This window comes from Phodopus roborovskii, unplaced genomic scaffold (assembly GCF_943737965.1).
Source record: "Phodopus roborovskii unplaced genomic scaffold, PHOROB, whole genome shotgun sequence".
Taxonomy (NCBI): Eukaryota; Metazoa; Chordata; class Mammalia; order Rodentia; family Cricetidae; genus Phodopus; species Phodopus roborovskii.
This window is the reverse complement of record NW_026126540.1, coordinates 4,232,748-4,254,316: the sequence shown is the minus strand read 5'-3', so window position 1 is coordinate 4,254,316 and position 21,569 is coordinate 4,232,748. Positions and strand designations below refer to the sequence as shown.

Genomic DNA, 21,569 nt, shown 5'->3' with positions numbered 1-21,569 from the left:
GCCAGAGAGAATCTCAAAGTAATTTTGATTTGCATTTCCCTGATGGCTAAGGATGTTGAACATCTCCTTAAGTGCTTCTTGGCCATTTGAGATTCTTCTGTTAAGAATTCTCTGATTAGATCTGTATCCCATTTTTAAATTGGATTATTTAGTTTGTTGATACCATACCTAGTTTTCTGGGTTCTTTATATATTTTGGAAATCAGCTCTCTGTCAGATATAGGGATGGTGAATATCTTCTCATTCTGTAGACTTCTATTTTGTCCTTTGTCTTACAGAAGCTTTTTAGTTTCATGAGGTGCAACATATTAGTTGTTGATGTTAGTGTCTGTGCTATTGGTGTTCTGTTCAGGTAGTTGTCTCCTGTGACAATGTGTTCAAGATTATTTCCTACTTTCTCTTCTATCAGGTTCAGTGTATTTGGATTTATGTTGAGGCCTTAACCACTTGATTTGCATGGTGATAGATATGGATTGATTTCCATCCTTCTATATGTCAACATCCAGTTAGACCAGCATTTTTTGTTGAGGATGCTCTCTCTTTCCCATTGTATAATTTTGGCTACTTTGTCAAAAATTAGGTGTCCATAGTTGTGTGGACTTAAGCCTGGGTGTTCAATTAGATTTCGTTGATCCATCTGTCTGTTTTTATACAAGTATCATGTGGTTTTTATTACTATTGCTCTGTAGTAGAGCTTGAAATCAGAAGTTCTTTTATTGTACAAATATTGGGTTTTTGTTTTTCCAGATGAAGTTGCATATTGTTCTTTCAATGCCTGTAAAGATTTGTGTTGGGATTTTAATAGGTATTGGATTGAATCTGTAGGTTGGTTTTGGTAAGATGGCCATTTTACTAATAACTACTGATCCATGAGCATGAGAGATTTTTTTCCATCTTCTGATATCCTTTTCAATTTCTTCAAAGACTTGAAGTTCTTGGCATACCCATCTTTCACTCACTTGCTTGGTTAGAGTTATACCAAGATATTTTATTGCTCTTACTTCTTTTGATGTGTCTTCAGTGGCTTTCTTTGCTTTCTGGTGTGACGAAATAGTCCAGACCTCTTTAGTGTATTTCCTCAGGACAAAGTATAAGGTGATGTAAGCATCAAGAAATTGAGAGCATTCCTCTATTGAACAGAACAATGGGCACACCTTACAATACAACACAGAACAGATTGCCATAGTTTTAAAATTGTGGGAGTAATTGCCATATACTCTCCATTTTCTCTTATGGCTGAAGCTTTTTTTTTTTTTTTTTTTTCCTAGTTTGGTGTGCACTGCCATAGTTGGAGTCAACCATTTTCCCAGGAGGGCCTTGCTTTCCTGGAAGAATTGTTTATATAGCGACTTAAGTTAGGTGCCACATACAATCATTGATGCTTATCGATCATGGCTTCTAGACAAAATGGATTTGGTTTTCATAGATTAAAAATACCATAAATTTAAATATATAGAAAGTTCTAATACATATTTAAATTGTAGAGATTTTACTATTTTTTTTTCATTTTTTATTTGCTGTTCTTATCTCTTAAAAGGAAAATTTGGTTCCAGAAGCCATTAACAGTTCTACAGATATAAAAAGAACACATTATTCTTATAATGTGTTATTGAGTTCTAATTAAACACACACACACACACACACACATATATATATAAACTTCCTTTCATTTTTGGGTAGAAGATAATGTACTAAACATGCTGTTCTGTATCTTATATTGCCACTTTATAGTTCTTCATTTTGTTATCCAATTATATGGCATGTGTAAATGCACAGTGGTTTATTCAAGCTGCTGGCTGTTTCTAGTGTTTTGCTGTTATTGATAGCACTGTAGTAAGTAGCCTGCACAGGTCTTGTTCCATAATTTTGCTTATGTTTCTTTGAGGCAGGATTCTAGTACTGAGAATGCTCTGACAAAGTGTATGTGCATGCACTTTTTCTATCTCATGTCATGTTGGTATTTGGGGAACACATATGTTGCATGCTGGCCAAGCTAGCAAGCTGCCTTATAGAATACCAAAACCTGGGAGCTTGTAAACAGCAGATCTTTTTCCTTATAGTTCTAGACATTTGGAAATCCAAAACCAATATGCCAGTGGATTTAGTGTCCAAATAGGGTACCCTCTGTGTCATTATTGGAACCTTCTAGCTGTGTCCTCACTGGATAGTGGCAAGTGCCTCTTCTTTAAAGGCATGAATTCATTTCCATAATATCCAACAACAGGATTGAGGGGGCCACAAATACTCAGAACAAAGAAGTTTGAAGACATACTTGGAAGAATGACTTCCTGTCCTTTCATTTCATTGTTAATTATTGAGAATTTAAAGAATGACTAGTTTGCAGGTATCATTACATTGTTTTTCTTTATTTCTTCCCCTCATGGTATGCTTGCCACCTTATGCATCTTGATCTCCTCCAGACTGTATAAAGCTTAGCTTATTACACTCTTCCTTGATTTGTTATATGTTGTTCATTGACTTCAGAACTTTTGATCAGTACAGCCAAATGCTAAAATCCTTGCAAACTTGTCTGCTATAAATGTTTGTAAATTTTTTTTCACAATGGAATTTTATTCAACTGTAAAGAAAATGAAGTGATGAAATCTTGAATAAAGTGCCCAGAGAAGCTTCTTCTCCAGTGGTTAGTGGACACTGCGCAGACTCAGAACTGATGAATATAAGCAGATTAGCTCCTAGAGGAATTGACCAACAGGGTACCAAAGAGGAGAGCTGAAGAATGGACAAGTTAGCTCAAGACCCTGAAAATAGGGGTGCAAGATAATGGTGGCAATGGACTGGTTGTCAGGGTACACAAGATAATGGTGTTGGTTGACTCCAGATAGGTCAGTAAGGGACAGCAGGTGCCAGGTAGTCCATGCTAGCTGTGGCAGACTAAAGCAGTGTCAAGACTCCTATAGGAGATCATGCAGAGTGGCTCTTCCCTAGTCTTGACTCTCCCCTTTCCAGTTGCTTCTTTTTCAGTTCTGTTTGTTTTTGAGACAGGGTTTCTCTGTGTAGTTCTGACTGTCCTAGAACTCACTTTGTAGACCAGGCTGGCCTTGAACTCAGAGGTCTGGGTATTTCTGCCTCCTGAGTGCTGGGATTAAGGCATGCATCAACATGCCTGGCTCCAGTTGCCTTTTAACCACTTCCTTTCCCCATTAAAGTGTTTCCCCTTCTCTCTACAGTTTTTTTTTTTAATTTTTAAATAAAGCCAATACCTCCTCTACTTTTGATTTTTAAAGCAGTTATATCTTTTTTTAGAACTTAAAATTTGAAATAAAGTCTAACCAGAAAGAGATATTCTTACTCTTTTGGACAGAAACCATGGTCTCTTTCCAACTTCATATGTCACCCTCCTCTGACTACATCTCAGTGCTGGAGCATTTTTAACTTCATCCCATTCCTACATTGCTTGTTTGGCATGAAGATTAAAAATCCTTATAGGTCTTTTCTATTTATTTCTAACAGCATCTTTTTGTATCTGTACTTTCTTAGTTGACTTCTACAGCAAAGTATATCAGCTTATACCTTGATGGATTCTTTTTTATATACTTAGCTAATTAAGGGTACGCTGAATTTTTTGTGCACATTAAAATCTTACTAGCTTATTTAATTAAAAATTTGATTTTTAAAGAATGTTGGTATTTCTTTTTTCTTTCCTCCCTTTTTCCTCTTTCTTTTCTTTTGGTTTAGGTTCGGAATGTCCTCAATGATGCTGTGGATTTACTGGAGTTCCGAGACAGAGTCATTAAAGCATCTTTGAACCATGGACACTTGGTTGTTTCAACATCTCTTCAGTGCTACGTCTTCTCGTGAGCATCTTACATTTCCTAAAAACTCCAGAGGTTTTGTCGGGATGAGGATCTGTTTTCAAGTTTTCATATCAGTACAGTTTGGTGTAACTTTAATTTTCTCAAAACTGTACTGATTAGCACCGTGTCTTAGATCAGGAAATGAGGAAGAACTCTAAGCTATATGCAATGAAGGTAGATCTAAAGAAATTTGTTCTTCAAAGGCTAATACTCACTTTTACAACTGCAAATAACTCCTGTGAGATAGCATTTACTTAACAGCATTTACTTACAGACTTTGGTATAATGTAAACTCAAAGCTCAGGGCATAGGGCATTGAGGAGAGAAGGCAGCAGATTCACTGTAGCAGGATGGCTGTCAGGCTGAAAGACTTCAGTAAGGACACAGAGTTATGGTAACCATATGCTCACTGATGAGCCAAAGTTGTTTAGAAAGACTGGAAGAAAATGCATCCAGTGTCCTCCTTATCAGAAGGCAAAGAATGGTAATAAACTACAAACATGGCTGACAATTTGAAGCATACTTGGTATCAGTGTGTGCTCATAAGTACTGGAGGAGGAGCTTGCTGGAAGCAGACCTCATTTGCATATTGTGATTATGATGATGTAAAAATGTGTATCATGACCAATTTTAAGCTGCTAGTGTGATTTTGCTGAAAGTGGAGAGGAGATGCCAAATGGCAGTCAGTATATACTCTTGCCACTACATAGCTAGGATAGATGTAAATAACTTGCAGTATGTATAATAAATGAGTCAATGAAGGTGAAGTGTTAAGTCCTGAGCATTTGTTACCTTTATCTTGAACATAATTTGCCTATCACAGTAAATAAGTCTATAAATTTCATTTTAAGCATTGGCTATATTTAATAGTCAACTTCCAAAATCCTTAAAAATTTAACTACTGGAAGCCAGCTTTTGCATGCTACCATCTCAACTATCCAGAAGACTCATGACCACTCAGACCCTCAAGAGTCTATGTTAAATTGCTGGGTCTTGAGGTAGATCGATTCCCATTTTCCTGAGGAACCATCGTACTGATTTCTAAAGTGGCTGTACAAGTTTGCATGGCCACCAGCAGTGGAGGAGTTTTCCTCTTTCTCCACATTCTCTCCATAATAAACTATTGTTGGTGGTCTTGATTTTAGCCATTCTGTCAGGTGTAAGATGGTATCTAAGAGGTTTTTTTTGTTTTGCATTTCCCTGATGTCTAAGGATATTGAGCAATTTCTTAAGTGCCTTTTGGCCATTTGAGATTCCTCTATTTAGATCTGCACCCCATTTATTAATTGGATTATTTGGTGTTTTGGTGACTAGCTTCTTCCGAACTCCTGGAATCCAGTTGTAGAGAGGGAGGAGTGATGAGCAAAGGGGGTCAAGACCATGCTGGGGAAACCCACAGAAACAGTTGGCCTGAGCAAGTGGGAGCTCATGGATCTCAGCCTGACAGCTGGGGAACCAGCATAAGACCAAACCAGAACCCCTGAATGTAGGAGTCAGTTGGGGGGGGGTGTGGGCAGTCTATGGGGCCTCTGGCAGCGGAACCAATATTTATCCCTTTGGGAGCTCATTCCCTATTGAGGGATACGCTCTCAGCCTAGGTACACAGGGGAGGGCCTAGGTCTTGCCCCAAATGATGTGACAGACTTTGATGATCTCCCATGGGAGGCCTCACCCTCTCTGAGAAGGGGATGGGGTGTAGGGTAGGGGGATGGTGGGGGAGTGGAGGGCAGGAAGGAGGCGGAACTGGGATTGATATGTAAAATAAGATTATTTTCAATTTAAATAAAAATCAATTTTAAAAGGAGTCTATGTTAAGGACTTTAAACAATTGTGCTTGCATTTATACTAGTGTATTTATCGTTTAATCATTTGATAAATGTCGGAGATAAAGATAGACTGTGTGTCTTATTTGCTACTGTTTGTCCAATGCTTAGCTCAACATGTGGTTAGTAAGTATTTTGAATAAAGAAATGAATTGACAAATATTAAGTATATTAAGTATAGTGTTGTATTGATATCCATAATGTAATCATATTCAATTTAACTGACAACTGCTGTAGTTCCCGCTCAATATATATAAATCTGCAATTAATCAGAATCTGCCTCTTGGTAGTAACTACATCTGAAGTAACAGAGTAAGAGAGGCAGTGACCTCATCTGGAGTACTGAGTAGGAGAGGCAGTAACCACATCTGGAGTACTGGAGTAGGAGAAGCAGTGGCCACATCTGGAGTACTAGAGCAGGAGAAGCAGTGGCCACATCTGGAGTACTGAAATAGGAGAGGCAGTGGCCACATCTGGAGTACTAGAGCAGGAGAAGCAGTGGCCACATCTGGAGTACTGAAGTAGGAGAAGCAGTGGTCACATCTGGAGTACTGGAGTAGGGAAGGCTGAAATAGAGGCAATGGAAAGTAGAGAAAGAAGCCAGCGGCTTCATGTTATGTGGTTTGATCCTTAGATGAAAAAAAAAAAAAAATGGCAGAACAGTGATAGTTTAGGACAAATCAAAAAAAAAAAAAAATACTAAGCTAAATGGCTAAGATTTACAGAAAGGATTATAAATTAGAAGAAAAATATAATTTAATACAGGTATGTATTTCAGTAATTTTCACTGGGTTAAGGAAAATGAAGATGAGTTCTTTAGCTTAAATTTTTGTTTTGTAGAAAATTATGACTCTTAGCTGCCCTAAGTGATGGATTTAGTTTCCTGGTGGTAGTGACAAGAACCTACTGTTTGAAGCTATAGGCTTGCTACCATTAGGTAGCATTAGGTAGATGTTACATTTTTAACTCTCTGCTTACCTTACTTTTCTCATACTATGTTGTGTGGAACAATGTAAGACTGTCTTCATTCCTGATGGAGCCTTGTCTTTGCTTTCTGGTTGTTAAGATATCCGTTAAGATACCAAATATTAATATTTATGAAAATGAAATACATGGAGCAGCTGTAGGAATGAAATAGTGCTGAGGCATTTTACCAAAACTTATTTCATTAAGTTATAAACTAGTATTTTAGATAATAGCTATTAGTTTGAGTGACTCATTATACTACTTATGGTTATACTTATCATTAGTACTATTCCTATTTTATAAGATGAAGAGCTAAAGGCCATAGAGAATAACTAAGTAACCTGCCCTCAAGGTTATTTATTTACTAAAATAGTTATTTATTACTAAAAGAGAACTGCAGTTTGATTCCAAGTTCTTAACTACTGTTGTCCCCTTTTTAATAATATATAATTTAAAAATAAACATGTAATATACTTAATTTACAAAAAGAAATTTTAGAAGAAAATAATATAGAAGAATGCTATATTACATTATCACTTATTTTTTCAAACATATTTAAAACCCTCCCTTGCTTTTAATCTCATAGCTTAGTGAGTGTGTATTTCCTTGGTATTTATATTAGATCTCAATAGTGAGAAATTCAGATATTTATTTTCTTCTCTCCCCCCCTCCCCAAGAAAGGGTTTCTCTGTGTAGCCCTGCCTGGATATCCTAGAACTCTTCCTGTAAACAAGGCTGACCTCTAGTTCTGCCTGCCTCTGCCTTCTGATTAAAGGTGTGTGCCACCACCACCTGGCCAGATATTTCCAAGAAGGGGTTTTCTTTTTCTTTTTTTAGATTGAGTCCAGGGCCTCACACATGCTAGGCAAGCCCTCCACCCCTGAGCTACATTCCCAGCTCTAAGAGGCCACTTTTTCAATAACCTCACATAATCACTACTTTTCTGATTATAGCTCTCTAGATAGACAATGAAGGTTAATTCTAATGACTAAGGAAGTATTTTTTTTTTCCTGAAATACAAAACACTTATCTTTATCAAACTAATTATTGGCACTGATTCTAAGTAGCCATTGCTAACAAAACTGCTGGGTTCTTTTGTTTTGCCCTATGCATGTATTTACTTACTTAAAGAGCTGTCAAACTCTGATAGCCAGCATTTAATTGTACACCAGTTTACTTTCTCTCTGCAGTCTTTCTCTTTTTTCTATCTTCTAGATGTGAAAATGAGGAGCAGTCTCTTTAAGGAATGGGAGAGGGTTTTGAGGAGATGGCTCAGTGGGTACTTGCATACTTCCTGTGCAAATATGAGGATCTGAGTTCAAATTTCCAGCACCCAAGTGAAAAAGCTGGGCATAGCTGCATATACCTGTATTAGAGGGTAGAGACCTGCAGATCCTGGGAGTTAGCTGGCTGTAGCCCACCCAGCTGGTGGTGAGCTTCTGCTTTAGCGACAGACCCTGTTTCCTATCTGTAAGGTGGCAAGGTGACCAGGCATGTACACATGTAATGCTTGGGTATATGCATGCACATATGTGCATACCCATGCAATGAAAGAATAAATGACACATGTCTGTAACCCCAGTACTTGGAAGGTGGAAATAGAAGGATTAGAAGTCCGAGGTCATCAGCAACTATATGGAAGCTCAGGGCCCCTAGAACATTTGACTGTGTCTCAAAAAGTAGAATAGGTTCTGTGAAAGTTATTGAGAATAATAAAAACCTTGAGTTCATAGTAATTCCCCTGCCTCTGACTGCTGAGTGCTGTGATTACAGACACTAGCCACCTTCTCTGGCTTTCACCTAAGTCTTTGAATCATATTATCCTATTAAAAATAAAAGGAATTATTTGTGCATCTACTCATCACTTTATTGAGTAAGCATGGTCATAGCTTTACATTTATAGAGTTCTTCACAGAAATAATTTTGTTTTAAGCCAACAAAGTACTAGAAGATCATTGGAAATAATTACATTTAGCCTCTTAATTTTTTTTTGTGGGGGTAGGTGGGAACAGGGTCTTCTTATATAGATTAGGCTGGCATACAATTCAGTATGCAGACCAGGCTAGCCTCAAACTCAGAGATTCACTCAAGAGATTCCTCTTGAGTGCTAGGATCAAAGGTGTGTACCACCACAACTAGTGTCATCATGCTATTATTACAATTCTTTTGTTCAGTGATTGAGATATATTTATATATTTATATATATAATGTATATAAATAAATATAGATATATATTTATATATCTCAATCAGAGACACTTATGTAGTTCTTTGTTATCCTCAATGAAGACACTTACTTTACAGAAGCTCAGCTTGTTAAAGTCATGTGGCTGGGAGATGATGCAGCCTGATATTTTATTCATATGTCTAACATATCTTCAGCATGCTATGCTACTGAGAATTGTTAGATGGCCTAGCCAAACTCAGCAGAACAAGGGCTTGTTCTTAGGAGTCCTAAAGTCATGAGTTATAACTCCAGTAAACACTTATTGAAAGCCTGTTATGTACTAGTTGCTGGGAACACAAAATGTCTGCTTTTTAGCCTAGGATACAGACATGTGAATGAATAATTTTAATGTGTCAGGTACTTTAATGAATATATATATATATATATATATATATATATATATATATATGTGATAATTTGTGAAGTTAAACTAACCATTTAAAATGAGTAACTGCTTGCTTATTAAAATGTGTTTAGTATTTGAAATGCTAATAAAATTTATTTTATCTATCTTTTAGTACGAAGAACTGGAATACACCACTTATATTTGATCTCAAGGAAGGAACTGTTAGTTTAATTCTCCAGGCAGAAAGGTAATTTGTTTATTGTTTATATTTTAACTATTGGATAGCTCATGCAGCAGTAAAACACTCTTTAAAACATCATACAAGAGCTGGAGATGATTCAGTGGTTAAGAGCACTGGCTGCTCTTGAAGGGACCTGGATTCAGTACCCAGCATCTACATGGTGGCTCACACCATCTGTAACTCCAGTTCCAGGGGATCTGGTGTCCTCTCATGGCCTCCATGGGAACTGCATGCATATTATACATTTACATAAATGCAGGTAATACTAAGACAAAATATATATATATATATATATATATTTTGAGATAGGGTATGTCTGTGTAACAGCACTGACTGTCCTAGAACTGACTTTGTAGAGTTGGTTGGCCTCGAACTCACAGTGATGGCTCCTGAGTGCTGGGATTAAAGGTGTGCACCACCATGCCTAGAAAAATATATTTTTTAAAATATCTCATAAAACGATATAGTAGTCATTTGGGTTCAGTATGTTTCTACTATATGTTTAAGAATTAAAAATAAATTATATCAGTGGTAATGAAATGTTATATTAGAATTTCTTTATGTTTTTAAAAGATGTTGAAAGTAACATGTGGGAGATATATATATATATATATATATGTATATACATATGTATATATATATATATATACTCATTCACTATATTACATTTATTATAGGAATTTATTAGCTAGTCTTAAATTTTATAAAATCTCAATACAAGTAACATTAGGGTATCAATATAAGAGAATGACAATGAAATGGGAAGATTAGTTTGGTCCCCTGTTTTCTCTTCATTCTTTCTTTTTAACTTCTATTCAAATTTAGTTGATCCTAAATTTGTATCAAAATGTAAGAGTGCCCCAGGTGAGGACTGAACTTCTAAACCCAGCATTGCCCCATGGTCCTTCCTCTTTCCATGGAGCTGGAGATGGAACCCAGGTCTTTGCATGTGCCCAGAGCATGACTTAAGTCTGAGCTATACCCCCATCTTGTCTTTGTTTTTAAATATTGGTCAAAACTCACTGATTTCATGAGCTACTACTAGGTTGTGGGCTGAAGATTGGAAGTAGTATTTTTTGCTAAGTCCTTCAGTAAATATAAGATGAAAAAAACTCTTGAACAAATTAGGACTAGCTGTTGCCTCAGGAGCCACAATTTTAAAAAATAAAAACTGTCAGTCACTTTATTAAATACAATGATTCCCAACTGAATCAGAGATCAAACTTAGAAAAACTACTTCAATTGCTTGTCCACATTTTAGCCAAGGTCAAATGTAGAAAAGATACACACTAAGACTTAATGAAGTATAGGAATGTAGTTGCTCATTAGTAGATTTTTCCAGCCCAGAGCTTTTTGTTAATAACCTAGAGCAGGCTGGTGGCGCTGGCCGTTGGCACAGTTACAGGCAGGGAAGGGACTGACGAGAAAGTCAGAGGCACAGAGCAGTGGCTGTCTAGTCATTCTTCTGAACTTCAACAGATTCTCAGGAGGATCCAAACTGTCATTTAATTACAGAGAAACATGGTTATCATAAAGATGATCCTGAGTAGTCAAGGAAATATAACATCAAGCTTTGTCATCTGTTTAATGACATTGAAACATGCTTTAGTTATGTCATCATTTATAAATACAAGTCATTTTGTCCTTTAAAAGGTAAGAGGCCAGTTATCTAAAGGTTCTATTTCTCAAATGCCTTTTAGTCCAACAGTTCCAAATAAATTTATATATTAAGTTTATTGAGTATGTTTATAGTTTATGTGTTGATGGCATAAATCAACTTATTTACTGCCTGCCTCTTATTTATATAGCCAGAGACATTTGCCCATTGAAAGATATTTCCTTATGAGAAGTTTAAAATCTGATGTCTTATTTATGATAGAAAATGCTTGCAGTGTTGAGCATGGTGGCATTTATGTATATGTGTGTGTAATATGTGTGTACACATTTGCATGCAGGTATAAATGCATGTGTGTAGGCTAGAGATTGCCATTGGGTGTTTTCCTCTGTTGCTCTCTTACTTATTTTTTTTTTTTTTTTTGTGTGTGTGTGTGTGTGTGTGTATGTGGGTGCATTCATGTGTATGTGCACAATTGTGTGCATGAAGGTCAGAGTTCATGCCTGGTGCCTTCATCTAATGTTCTCTACTGTACTTTTTTATTATTTCTTTTGTTTTTGAGATTATAATACAATTAAAACATTTCTCCATTCCTTTTCCTCCCTCTTAACTCCTTTTGTTCTCTTTTAAATTTATGATCTTTTTCATTAATTGCTGTTACATGCATATGTGTGTGTGTGTATGTATGTATGTATCTATACATATATGTATATATACATTATATAGTGCTTGTCCTGCAAGCATTCATGAGCATGCACATGCATGCGCGTGTGCAAGTATACACACACACACACATACACTCGTATTCCTAAATACATCTTGTTGTCTATATAATGTGGAAGATTTTCTAATTGCCTTTGCATGGGAGTTTGCTTCCCAGGAAAAGAAATGAGTTGAGGGCATAATGTAAATGAAATAAAAATTTTAGTAGATAGGCTTGTGATTTTGGATATTTTTATTTTCTTCCCCTACCTCTATTTAAAAAAACAAAACAAAACAAAACAAAAAAACCAGAAAACAAATCAAAATGATTCCTTTCATTTTTTAAAAATATTTCAGACTTCGACTTCATCTATGTACTTATTATAATTTTAAGATTTAGATTTTTCCTCCAAAGGATAAATTCTTCCTTAATACAAATATGAAAATATAGTATCTTCCTATTTAAAAAAAACAAAAACTTTTGTTTCTTGTTTTAGACATTTTCTTCTGGTAGATGGTGGTGGTATCTATTTGCATTCTTATGAAGGGCGCTTCATTTCTTCTCCAAAGTTTCCTGGAATGAGGACAGATATTTTGAACGCACAGACTGTGTCCCTGAGTAATGATACTATAGCAATAAAAGACAAAGCTGATGAAAAGAGTAAGTCTATCTTCATAGTTTCTCATGTCAAATTTTCATGCAGGTATAATGCTATGACATTTTCATGAACTTTTATTTCCCTATCTTTCTCTCTCTTTTGTAGTATGCATTGGTGTCTTGCCTGCATGTATATCTGTGAGGGTGTCAGATCTTGGAGTTAAAGATAGTTTAGCTGCCATGTGGGTGCTGGGAGTTGAACCCGGGTTTCTGGAAGATCAGTCAGTGCTCTTAACCACTGAGCCATCTCTCCAGCCCTCTTCATTAGTATGTTAGCATTTTATAGAAAAAAAATACGAATTCCAAGATTTGTTCTAAATGTGAGTTAAATAAGAACTGAAATTGTGATACTAACAGAATATATGTTGTCTCAATATCTAAGACCAGTGGTAAATAAATCTTTATGTATCCATCAGAGAATTTTTTTCAAGATTATAGTTCTAAAACATTAAATTTTAAGTTTTTAAACTTATTTAGTACTTCCTTTCTATTCATTTAGTTATATGGTAAATATTCCTCATTATGCTACTTTATATATTTTCAACTAATATTTTAAATTAATGAAGTAAAAGAAAGGTATGAATAGTTTTAATCCTACATGTGAAAATATAGGCCATATTAATATGTATAAAAATAAATATGTTCAGTGTTTTACCATTTTATTAAGATATCACTATTCCACAGATAAAATTATCAAGCAGATAGTATTGAGTACAGTACTCTTATTGATATTATTGATCAAGTACTTTTCTAGAAATTTAAGATACAGTGGTGATCAAGATAGACAATCCATAAATAAAAATAAGTCAGTAAACAAATACATAACCAGCCATTGGCTAATGACATATGCTCTGAAGTAAGAGTGGCAGTGCAGGGCACACTACCTGGGGCAGAACTAACAAGTAGGAAGATTATGGGGCAGGAAAGATGGACATGTTAAAGGAACTACCAGAAGGCCATGTCCTTGGCTCAGCATGAACCAGGCAGCAGGAGAGGAGGACAGGGTCTCACTCATGCTAGGCACTTACTGCTGAGTGACACCTCCAGCCTCATTTACTGTGTTCATTTGTGGTAACACTTAACTGGAAATCTCTCCTCTCAGATTGTTAGCTGGTTCCCTATAGGTGCAGTGTTATACTGAATGGCTTTAGGCCTTGCTTATCTTGCATTACTGAAACTTTACATCCATTTCTTTCTTCCTGCTTCTGGCAACCACTATCCTGCGTTTTGCTTCTATAAGATTTATCATTTTATGCACCTCACATTGGTAGAATTATGCAATACTCGTGCTTTGCTAGTCACTGTATTTCATCTAGCCTGTCTTCCAGATGTGCTGGGCTTTCTTTTCTATCTTCATTCTTTTCTCAATGATCTTCCTCCCTCCTTCCCTCCCTCTCCACAATCCTTCTTTTCTCCCTCCCTCCTTCCCTCCCTTTCTTCTTCTCTCCTTCCTACTCTCCTCTATCATGGTGTGTATCACACATACCAAATTTTCTTTATCCACTGATCAGACTGATTCCACATTATGGCTGTTGTGAATAATGATGCAATGACCGCGAGAATGCTAATGTTTCCTTGAGATAATGAAACCAGTATTAATTCCTAGCTCACTTGGAGTTCTATTCATTCTTTTCTGAGACCCCTCCATGCTGTTTTCTATGCAGCAACACCATTTTGCATTACTACCATCAGCAAGCAGTGTGTAAATATTCTAATTTCCAGTTTTCTCACATCTTCACTGACATTTTTCTCTTTTTGTTTGTGGCTTTTATAATAACCATTGTAGCATATGAAGTAATATACTGGTTCGGGATTTTAAAACATTACAATATCCTTTCAGAACTGTTGGCCCTAGAAAATGTCTTGTCTTAAAACCAATGCTTGATCTACAGAAATTATTTAATCTTGAAGTATTTTTCTGCATTTCATCATTGGAACTAATTCTTTTAACTAGCATTTAGGAAAATATGTCACTGCTAACAGTCATTGAAGAGAACATTACTTAAATAGTTCTAAAATAGTCACCCAGTAGAAAGTAAATGTTTTATAAACTGCATCATATTTACACAAGTTAGCTTTCTCTACTGGAGATAATCAATTACAAGATAGGAAGGTTTATTGATGTTCACAGAGGCTTCAGTCCATGGTCACTTGGCCCTGTTGCTTTGGGCCTATTGCAAGTCAGAATATTATGGGAGGAAACACATGGTAGAGCAAAGCCTCTCACTTCATGGTGTCTGGAAGCCAAGAAAGAGGAGAGGGCTGGAGTCCCTTTGTTCCCTCCAGCGGCATGCCCTTAACACCCGGCTTTACACCCCAGCGCCTCTGGTTGTAGATTGGCAACCAAACTTCTAATTGCTTTGGGGAGCTTTATGATTCAATTCCTAATAGCACTCATCTTTTTTTCTCTCTAAGTTAATTCTAAAAATTAAGCTGTTCACTAGAAACATGGGAGGCACAGTTCTGGAACCTTCTCTCAAGAATTCAGGGAAATTCTCAGACTGAGAACTGGCTGAGCTCCAAAAATTTGTGTCTATAATAAATATAGGCTGCTTATGACCTCCCCATAGTTCTGAAGCAAGCCAGTCGATACTCTGAAGCTGTGAGATGGATATTTTATAAGGCTGTAATTTACAAAAACATTAATGATTTATGGAGCATCTCAATTGCAATTGAGATGAAATTGGCAATCCATTTCTTCCCAAACCTGGTATACTGCTATTTTGTTCAAATCCTGAATATTCAGAATCCATACAAAGCCCCTCCCTCCCACCAAATTAAGTTGGCCACCACTTCCCATGTCTGTAGCTTGTTTTTCTGACTGAACTTTGGGGTTTATTATGTTGTGTGGCTGGTTAAATCACCAGCCACTCACTTAAACTCAGTCTCTAGACCCCTTTTCATCCATAGAGTCAGAGACCTAACAGCTCCATCCTATTAATTGCTGCTTGTATTTCTGATTGTGAACCCTTATCTGGTAGTAAAGAAAGCACCCATGAAGAATCTGTTGTTCTGTCTTACATAGGAAAGAAACTCCTATTTTCTAGAAAGGCTAGGGATTTTGAAGCTTCCAACCAAGAATCAAGGATAAAGTATTTATTTTACTACATGAATGTATAATAGAAACAGGATGAAGTACATTGCCTGGCATCATGATAAGTAGTTACTTAATGCATAGTTTCTTTCATTAATATGATTGTTACACAGGTCTAGATCAGAGATACCAGAATCTAACATTACATCCACATTTAGACTTGTCATTGATAGACCCATGGGCCATTAATCCTTAGTCATTACTTACACTTTTAATTAGGCAATGTGTCAGGAAAAATTTTAGTTCTACTATTTTCATTAAAAAAAAAATGTGACCTCATTAATAATTAGAGATTTGGTGCTGCTTATTTTCTGGGCTGATAGAAGTTCTGTAATTTTTACCAAGAATTATGATAGTGCCACTGAAATTTTTCAGTAATGGTTCTAATATAACACTAATAATGTTCTACTATTTTTTTTCAAGTAATCTTCCTCTTTGAAGCATCAACTGGAAAACCCTTAGGGGATGGGAAACTTCTTTCTCATAAGGTAATAAACATTTGCTGTGTCTAGAATAAATGACCACTGTTTAGTTAATTCCATTTTAAAATTGGTAGCTATCCTTTAGGGAGAAAACACACTAATTTAATACTTAAAAATGAATGCATACCATAGCTCAAGCCTAAGCACAGGGAATCCCTGAAAGAGGACACTCTCAGGGCACATTCAGTAAATAAATGATGGAATGGGTGTCTGTTGATTAGGCTTTTACTGCTTTTCATTAACACAATCTAGTTTACTAGACTTTGTAGACAAAAACGTCTTTATAAACTTGTAGTAGTTTTCTTACTGATTTGTACTTAGCCAGCATTTTCTTTAGGTTTTAAGACTGTAGTTCAGTGACTGTATTAGAGAGGGAAATTAGTCTCTACAATAGTACAAAGCACCCTGAATTGTAATGTGTGTATTGGTTTTGGATTTTAGTGTTAAATAATAAAGGAGCATATTGCCTTACAGTTATCCTTTTAAACAAGTGATATTTCAAAGCATAAGGGTACTTTTGACATTTTTAACAATTCATTAGAATTGTTACTTTATTTCCTCCTTTAGTTATTTGTTTTACATTTATATAATATATAAATTCATATAAATCACAAATGTAAAACACATTAAAATATGTTGTAAAAAAAATCTCTCTCCAACCAAACTACTTCTCAATATTCTACCAGGTAAGTACCAAAGTTACTAATCTTATATGCCCTTGCAAAGATTTTTAGTGCACAGACAAACAGCACTAGTGTGTCTTCCTCCCTCTGCTTACACAACAGTGTTGTACTTAGGTCTGCACCTTTCTTTTTTTCGCAAATATCATTTTTGGAGGTCCTCCCGTGTCATTACATGTTCTTTCTCCCAATACCCATCATATAACGTAACATTGTCTGGTAGTATCAGTATATTTAAACTGCCCAGTTGATGCGTATCTAAAGTTTCCAGTCTAGCTGGGTGTGGTCCTTCACATCTGTCATCCCAGCATGGGAGTGTTGAAGGAGAATCATGAGTTGAAGACTGGCTTTGGGCTAGTGAGACCCTCCAAAGACAGGCTAGAAAAGTTTCTGGTATTTTGCCATTACAATGTTGCCTTGCACATGCTCTGTTATAACTGTGACATTAACTCATCAAATATTGTGTCAAAGGATTTGAGCATTTGTGATTTCTAAAAAGTGTTACCTTTCAAAGAGGCAGTGTCAGTTTGCCTTGCCCCTAGAAGTGAATGTGATGCCTGCTTACCATCATTTTAAATTATGACTATATAAGCAAATTTTTTTCCCATCTCAGTAGAATTAAGTACATAAAAAGAAATAAGTTTCTCAGTTGTTGTCTTCCCAGGGGAGCCCTTACCTCCTCTGAGGAGTGGATAGGATGTAGAGGAAGGTGGGAAGGAGGGAGAAAGGGGGGAGGGAACTCGGGCTAGTATGAAAAAAAAAAAATTGAAGGAAAAAAGAAGACAAAAATTTCTCAGGTGTCCAAATAAATAATTCTTTGTAGAAAAAGTTAAAATGAGAATTATTTAATAACATTTGATAAGCATTTGTTTTAATGTGGTTCATTTTTTTCACTAGAGCACACATATCCTGAGAGTAAGAATTTACAATTTCATAGTTACAAGTGTGGATGTAATTTCTTCTACTTCACATACTCAGAGTGTGTGGATATAGTACAAGAAATGTTAAATTTCACATGGTGCATGGCTGTGTTCCCCCACACAAGAGACTGTCCCGGGAAGACTATCATAAGTTTGAGGCCAGCCTGGGCTGACCATATGGCTAGAATTGCTCCAGCAAGGTTATGTAGAAAGACCCTGTCTCACAAAAGCAAACAACAGCAGCAAGGTACTGTTTTACATTCTATACATAATAATTCATCCCATCATTTTTTTTTTTTTTTTTATGTTGGAAGAATCAAAAACTTAAGCATCCCAAGTAAGAACAGAATTTAGAGTAGAACTCAGGACTGGTATGTTTTTGGCTACAGGGTCTCTTGTAGCTTAGGCTGGCTGGAATTCACTATGTAACAGAGGATGACCTTGAACTCCTTATCCTCCTGTCTCCACCTCCCTAGTGCTAGGATTGTAGGCATGTGCCACCACACTTAAATTAAGTCAGTAGGTGATTATCATTAGTGTAGCACAAGGGAGGAACTGAATGAGCACAAACTGCTTTCATGTCCCACTGCAAAGAGTGACTCAGGGGGACTAGAACAGAAGGGGGGAGGCTGGACAGGAGAACAGGGAAGCTCTGTTGTCCATGTCTGAATTTAGAGACCAGGTCATCCGTGTAACTATTTTTAATACTACATCAATGCTACCTTATTGGTGGTAATGAGAAATAATCCTTTAAAAAATTGTGTGTGTGTGTGTGTGTGTGTGTGTGTGTGTGTGTGTGTGTGTGTGTTATAAGCATGTTCCAGGTGTTCAGTAGGTGTTGGGATCTGAACCTTGGTTCTCATGATTGCACAGCAAGCACTCTCAACCACTCTCTTTTTTATTTGTAAAGATAATTTATTAGAAAGGTTTATATTTTTTAAATACTAGGATCATAATGCTTAACGAGTGCTTTAACATTCATGAAACAAAGCTGGTGTGGCGCATGCCTTTAATCCCAGCACTTGAGAGGCAAAGGCAGGCAGGATCTCTGAATTCGAGGCCAGCCTGTTTTGCAGAGTGAGTTCCAGGATACACACAGAGAAATCTGTCTTGAAACAACAACAACAAAATCATAAAGCAAGAATTATTTTCTTCTTTAAAATATGAATTAAATTCCAGAGGGGCAACCTTTAAATATATATTATGAAGTAGAACAACTGGTCCACCAATTTGAATAAAGGTGTATGTTTTTGTTTTAAAAGATGTTATTTATATAAACCTAGATACAATGATTGATGGTATAATTATGATGCTTGTTGAATCCATATTTCCTTGCAAAGTCCTCAGATACATTAGACAACATACAAATCACTCATAGATTGAATTGAAATGAACCAACCCTACTAAAGTGTTTGAGTTTTAAGAAACTTCATCTTACTAAATAATCGGTTAATTCAATATTTCAGAAATATTCTATTATTATAGAGACACAAAGATCTTGAAATTAGAAGTCTAAGTTGTAAGTTCTGGACATGCTTGTTATTAGATTTTTCTCCCCCTCCCACCCACCCACCCTCCCAAAAAATCTGAATGACTGTGGGTCTCATTTGGGAAGTCTACGTACATCACGTTTTCTGTTTCATAGGAAAGGACATGAAAAAAAGAAACCTATAAATTTTAATGTTCTAAGACATGGGATAGTCCCATGTATTTCTGAAGTTTGCATAACAAATCTTTAAAGTGCAGGTGTGAGGCAATCTACTTAGAATAGATTTTATAAGAAACCTTTTAATTAATATAGACCTCATGTGATAATGTGACTTGTCTTATTCTTTCACTCCGTCACTCTAAGTAAGGTCAGGGCAAAGGGCAGTGGTTAGAGTATCAGCGTAGATTTTTCTTTGTATTTTAAGGATCTCCCTCCCCTTTGGTTGCCAGCAAAGTAACTACACTTAAGTGATGCTCTTGAATTAGCAGTTATTACCAACCTAAAATTACTTCATAAGGTGTATTCCTTTGTGGGAACCCATACTGTTCTTGGGAGAGTTATTTCTCACTTTGCCTTAAATTTATGTTCCCTGGCCTTAAAATAAATAAATAATACAATTTAACAGGGACACTTTATTATTTTGAGTAGGTAATTGATATTTAATTGATTTATTTGCTGTTGCTTTGTTCTGTTTTGCTTTTTTTTTTGTTTTTTTGTTTTTTTTTCTCTCTGCTCGATACAGAATCTTGCACCGTAGCCCTGGCTGGCCTCAAATTTCTAATCCTCTGCCTCTGTCTCCTGTGCTAGCACTATAGGCATTTGCCACCACAATTGGTTTAATTGATCTGTAAGAACAGAATTATTCTGATAATTTATTTAAATGAGCATAATGTCAAGCACTAAAATGGATTCAGTACTTACATACTTTTTGAAATTTTAGAATGAAATCTCAGAAATTGCTCTGGATCAAAAGGGACTTACTAATGACAGAAAAATTGCTTTCATTGACAAAAATAGAGACCTCTACATCACCTCAGTGAAGCGATTTGGGAAAGAAGAGCAGATTATTAAACTTGGTAAAGTAATTTCCACGCATTTAATTACTGTCAATTTTCTTAGACTGTCTATCATATGCTAGCTACCTTAATGTTTGAATGAATGTATGAATTTTAGTCTGCATTTTTTCACTACTTAGTAACTCAATTTTAATAGCAAATTTTAGTTCTGTGACTAAGTCAGCACTGAAACATCTGTCAATTAAAAACAATGGTTTTAGGTAAAACATTAAAGTAGTTTTACTTTTCTGAGTTTTTGCATCTGTTCACTGTTATTATACAGGCAGAAAGTAGAGGTATACTCAATCCATTAATTATGATTTTGCTTGTGAGCTGATTTTAAAGCTAGATTCTAATATCTGTTGACATTAATGGATCTTGACTATTCTTTTTAAATTAAGGAACCATGGTGCATACATTGGCATGGTGTGATACATGCAATATCCTTTGTGGACTTCAAGACACTCGATTTACAGTGTGGTATTACCCTAATACCATTTATGTGGACAGAGATATTTTGCCGAAAACATTGTATGAAAGAGATGCAAGGTAATGTTGTGTTGCACAGGATTCTATGTTGTAAATAAACTTCTAATTGGCATGCTTTTTTTCCTGGGTGTATTTTTAAAGTTTAATCAAACTCAACTGAATAAATTGTCTAGCTAATGCTGGTTTGTTAAGATTTAAGTGATGGAGTCAAATTGAAAATAAAATATAAATTATTTACTCAACATTTATAAATGAGTAGTTTTCAAGCTTAATCCTGCTTAATGATAGTTCAGATGAATTTTTTCAGTGTGATTTAATGATTTCTATACCGAAGTCTTGATGTTTCACCAGTATAAAACTTTGTGACCACTACTCAGCATATAGATTTTCATTGATATTAAGAATCCCAGGAATGTGTATGTGTCCTCAGTTGAAATTTTGGGTAATGTTAAAGGTAGATTAAATGATAGCTACTAAAAAGCTTTAAAAGAAAATAAAACTTATATGTATCAAAATTGTTTCTTAACTGTAAAGAGAAAAATATTCTTTACAAAGCAGCAAGTTAGGTTTCTTACATCTCAGCTTCACTTTGGTTTTCAAATCTGTTTTGAGTTTACTTTTAGTGTTTAAGTTCACAATTGTAACAAAATAAAAGATTGTTTTAAAAAAGTATTTATAAATTAGCTCTAAATTAGATATGGTAGTATATGCCTTTAGTCCTAGCCCTAAGGAGGCAACAGCAGGAGGATTTCTGTGAGTTTTAGGTCAGCCTGGACTACAGAGTAAACTCAGGCCCTATAGGACTACACAGTGAATCTCCGCCTTAGAAAAACAACAAAAAAGTATTGCTAAAGTCACTAAAAGGTGTCAGTCTCCTTACTTAAAGTTCATCTGTTTTTACCATGAGAAAATAATTTTGTAATTTACCGTAATTTTTTTAACCATTTTCCCTTTAAATATTTTCAAAAC

At 35.7% G+C, this 21,569-nt stretch overlaps 1 protein-coding gene across 1 annotated transcript in view; it reads left to right on the top strand.

Moving 5' to 3' along the window:
• Ift80 (intraflagellar transport 80) overlaps positions 1-21,569 on the top strand; it is a 98,625-nt gene that overhangs the window by 55,100 nt on the left and 21,956 nt on the right. The window contains exons 10-15 of the mRNA XM_051198802.1: positions 3,696-3,814; positions 9,348-9,422; positions 12,231-12,394; positions 15,909-15,973; positions 19,997-20,132; positions 20,513-20,660. Coding sequence (XP_051054759.1) covers positions 3,696-3,814; positions 9,348-9,422; positions 12,231-12,394; positions 15,909-15,973; positions 19,997-20,132; positions 20,513-20,660 — 707 coding nt within the window. The remainder of the gene's footprint in view (positions 1-3,695; positions 3,815-9,347; positions 9,423-12,230; positions 12,395-15,908; positions 15,974-19,996; positions 20,133-20,512; positions 20,661-21,569) is intronic.